At 61.7% G+C, this 3,570-nt stretch overlaps 1 protein-coding gene across 1 annotated transcript; it reads left to right on the forward strand.

The window, feature by feature from the left end:
* The first annotated feature begins 2,301 nt into the window (after positions 1-2,301).
* On the forward strand, positions 2,302-3,516 carry LOC136533715 (ethylene-responsive transcription factor RAP2-1-like). The gene has a single exon (XM_066526251.1). The coding sequence runs from the start codon at positions 2,445-2,447 to the stop codon at positions 3,027-3,029; it is 585 nt and encodes a 194-aa protein (XP_066382348.1). The 5' UTR covers positions 2,302-2,444; the 3' UTR covers positions 3,030-3,516.
* Positions 3,517-3,570: the final 54 nt, after the last annotated feature.

The raw sequence follows: 3,570 nt of genomic DNA on the forward strand, positions 1-3,570 counted from the left end.
GTTGGCGTATCTTCTGGTTCGCTGCAGCTATTCATTCCTCTGTACGGGAAGGCTTCGGCGACCTGTCCGGCTGTCCCACCAGCCAGACTCCCTGACCCTGCGAAAATCCGAAAACATGACCCTGCTATTCAGCCCGTGTTTAGTTAAAAAAAATTTTAAAAAAGTGCTACAGTAGCCATCCCATCAAATCTTTTAATATGTGTATGGAGCATTAAATATAGACGAAAAAAAAACTAATTGCACAGTTTGGTTGGAAATCGCGAAACGAACGTTTTGAGCCTAATTAGTTCATGATTGAATATTAATTGCCAAATAAAAATGAAAGTGCTACGGTAGCCAAATTCCAACTTTCCTCGACTAAACAAGCCCTCGTTGAAAATCACCTGCTAGGCTGCTAGTACAGGACGGCAGTCGCGTCGCGATCCGCGAACGTGGTTCCGTAGCTCGCTATCCACGCTGCCATCGAACCACCTGTCTCTGTGAAGGAACTGTCAGGAAGCTCCGTCCACCGACGCAAAAATCCTAGTGTACTGTACTCCAGCATAACAGTAGGAGTACGGCCAAATCAGTGGATCGCCTTCAGTGGCCCAGCGTGACAGGACACTGACACCGCAGTCGCTCGATGCATCCACTCCGTTCTGCTCGCAGCATTTCCCGAGCAGAGATCTGAAAATCGCACTGCACTGGTGCATCATCACCTGCGCGGCTGCCTGCGCCCAAACGGCCAAACGCATCAAGGGAGCGGTGAGTCGGTGACCCGGGCGGCCACCGGCCAACTCCAGCCGCTCAAGGATACGGAGCACTCGCACGTCACAGAACCAGACAACCCCAAACCGTCCGCCGCCCCACCCCACGTTGACGAACGAGGAGGAAGAGAAATCGAAGGGCCGGCACGGCGGCGGCAGGCAGCGCAGGGCCCCGCCAGCGCGCGGGGCGGGCGGCATGGGGGGCATCGGCATCCCGGCCCGCGGCACCGAACCGAACCAAGCGGATAACAACGGCGTCGCGGTCGCCCCCGCATTGTCGCGCTGTGGGGCGGCGGGCCCCGCGCTACGCGACATGGACACACGGGACGACGCCCCACGACACGCCCGTCGGCCCGTCACCGTCCGTTCCCCACGGCTTCTCCCACTCCGCTCGCGGTCGCACCGTGCTTCTTCCCGCATCCGGCCGGGGCGGGGCACAGGCTGTCCGCGTCGCCTGCCGCGGCGCCCGCCACGTGGTCGCCGCTCTCCCGCGCATGTCGGCGGGCGTTAGCTGTCCCGTCCTTCGTCGGTCGCCGCGCACCGTATCGGCTTCGCGGCCGGCCCATCCCGATGCTAGTCCGTCCGTCCGTTCGCTGCCATCCTGGCGGCGCGACACGCGGCGCTGCTCACACGGGCGTGGGCGGGCCGTCGGCGGCGGCGCACGCCTCTCGGCTCGGTCTCGTCTCTCGCGTCGCGTAGACGGTCGCGGCGGCTGGGGGCTGGGGCATATGATCGCGTTGCTTAACTGTGACGGCTCTCTTGATTAGCCAGCACAGGACCTGTTACGGCCGCCGCCGCAGCCAGATGCGGTGCACGTAACGTAAGCTGGCAACGCGCGCCGCCTACTTGCGTTGCCATCGTTCGTCGCTGTACATGTACTTGCTTTTGCGGCGTTCAGACAGAACCGAGCGTGACGCACAACCGTTAGTACGTTCCATACCATACGTAGGAGTACATACTGCAAGTAGGGGCAGAAATCAGAAGTGACAGTGACAGTGTCCTGCAGAGCTTTTGAGAGAGAGAGAGCGCGCATCCGTTCCCAGTGCGCACCGACCATCAATTATTTCGACCGCACTAATGACCGCACCCGTCACACCAAAACCTAACGAGCGATTAGTTTACTTAAAACTCCCTGGCGATAAGCTCATAGTCACCGTCACGCTCGCACAGGTCGCCAGCGCCGGCCGTTCCTGGCCGTGATGGCTGGGCTCATAAGCAAAATATTAAGAAAAAAATAATGTTCATTAAAGGCCTGTTTGTTTAGGCTGATTCTCGATCAGAACGCTTCCTGATAATGGTTAGCCGTATAAAATAAATCAACGTTCCTGTCCGGCTCCGCTCCGACACTCCGTTCCGTGTGAAACGAATGCGCCCTAAGCGAACAAGGCACCTGTCGCCACACCCACACACACAGCCGCGCGCACCGACTCGCGCCCGCGAAAAATCCCGCCACGCCCGCCCACGCCCTAATCGCCCTTCCACCAACTCACGCCCCCACGCTAATCCCCACCTGGGCCGTTCGCCTAATCCCCAACTATTTATAGACCCCACCGCTCATAGGCGCAAGAGAAAGAGAGAGAGGGGGGAGGGTCAGAGGAGGGAGAGAGAGACACGCAGACCAGTAGCAGCGAGCGGCAGCGCCCCACGACCCCCACCACCTCCGCCGCCGCGGCAAACTGCTGCTGCCGAACCGGGGGGATGGAGAGGGACGCCACTGCCTTCTGCCCGCCGCCCCAGCCCGCGCCGCCCGCCCCGGCTTCGGCGCCGCCCGCGACGGCGCTTGGCGCCGGTGGAGCGGTCGCGGCAGCGGCAGGGCACGGCCGCGGCGGCGGCGGCGGCGGCGGAGGAGGGAGGCAGTACCGCGGCGTTCGGATGCGCAAGTGGGGCAAGTGGGTGGCGGAGATCCGCGAGCCGAACAAGCGGTCGCGGATCTGGCTCGGGTCCTACTCCACCGCCGTCGCCGCCGCGCGCGCCTACGACACGGCCGTGTTCTACCTCCGCGGCCGCTCCGCGCGGCTCAACTTCCCCGACCAGCTCGACGGCGCGGCGGTGGCCGACAACCCCGAGGGGCACAAGGACGGCGCCGGGGCGGGGCTCACGGCCGCCGCCATCCGCAAGAAGGCGGCCGAGGTCGGCGCCCGCGTCGACGCGCTCCACTGCGGCATCGGCGGCCTCGCTGGCGGAGGCGGCGCCTCTCCGCAGCCGCTGTCGTCCCTTCGCCGCCGCCCCAAGAACCCCGACCTCAACCGGGAGCCCACCCCGGACACCTCAGACGACGAGTGAAGCCCGCTGATTTCGTTCTTCTTCTTCCTCCTCCTCCTCCATCTACCAGTCCCCTAGTCCTTAGGCAAAACTACTCACCTGAGGGGTAGCTAGCTAGCTAGACAGCAGTAGCAAGTAAAGCAGGCAACAAGATGGCGCCAGGGACGCAGCGCAAGGTGTTCGGTGGAATGCGGATGAGCTCGGAGGTGGCCAATAATGGAGCCGCGACGTCGACGTCAGGGCCGGAAGCCGTAGTAAGTAGGAGGAGGAGCCTAGCGTGCGAGATGTGCCGTTTGCCCGGAGGCGACGTCGACGGCGACGGCTCTAGCACACAGTAGCAGGAGACAGACGGGTGCGTGCGTGCGTGTCAGTGTGTGCGGGCATGTAGCTATGCAAGACGGCTATGTACCTCTCCCCTTCACATAAAGACGTGTGTAAAGAAAAAAGATACTCGGCAAGCAAGATGGGCAACAGCTTCATCAATCTATTACTTGTTTCTTCCTTCCCACTTCAATGAAAAGGCAGAGCCCCGTCAATCTCGCTCAAAAAAATCTTTTCCTTA

The sequence above is a fragment of the Miscanthus floridulus genome, unplaced genomic scaffold (genome assembly GCF_019320115.1).
Source record: "Miscanthus floridulus cultivar M001 unplaced genomic scaffold, ASM1932011v1 os_1118, whole genome shotgun sequence".
Taxonomy (NCBI): domain Eukaryota; kingdom Viridiplantae; phylum Streptophyta; class Magnoliopsida; order Poales; family Poaceae; genus Miscanthus; species Miscanthus floridulus.

What these genes read in the sequence shown, in the direction of transcription:
- LOC136533715 (XM_066526251.1), top strand. Translation starts at nt 2,445, where the DNA reads ATGGAGAGGGACGCCACTGCCTTCTGCCCGCCGCCCCAGCCCGCGCCG.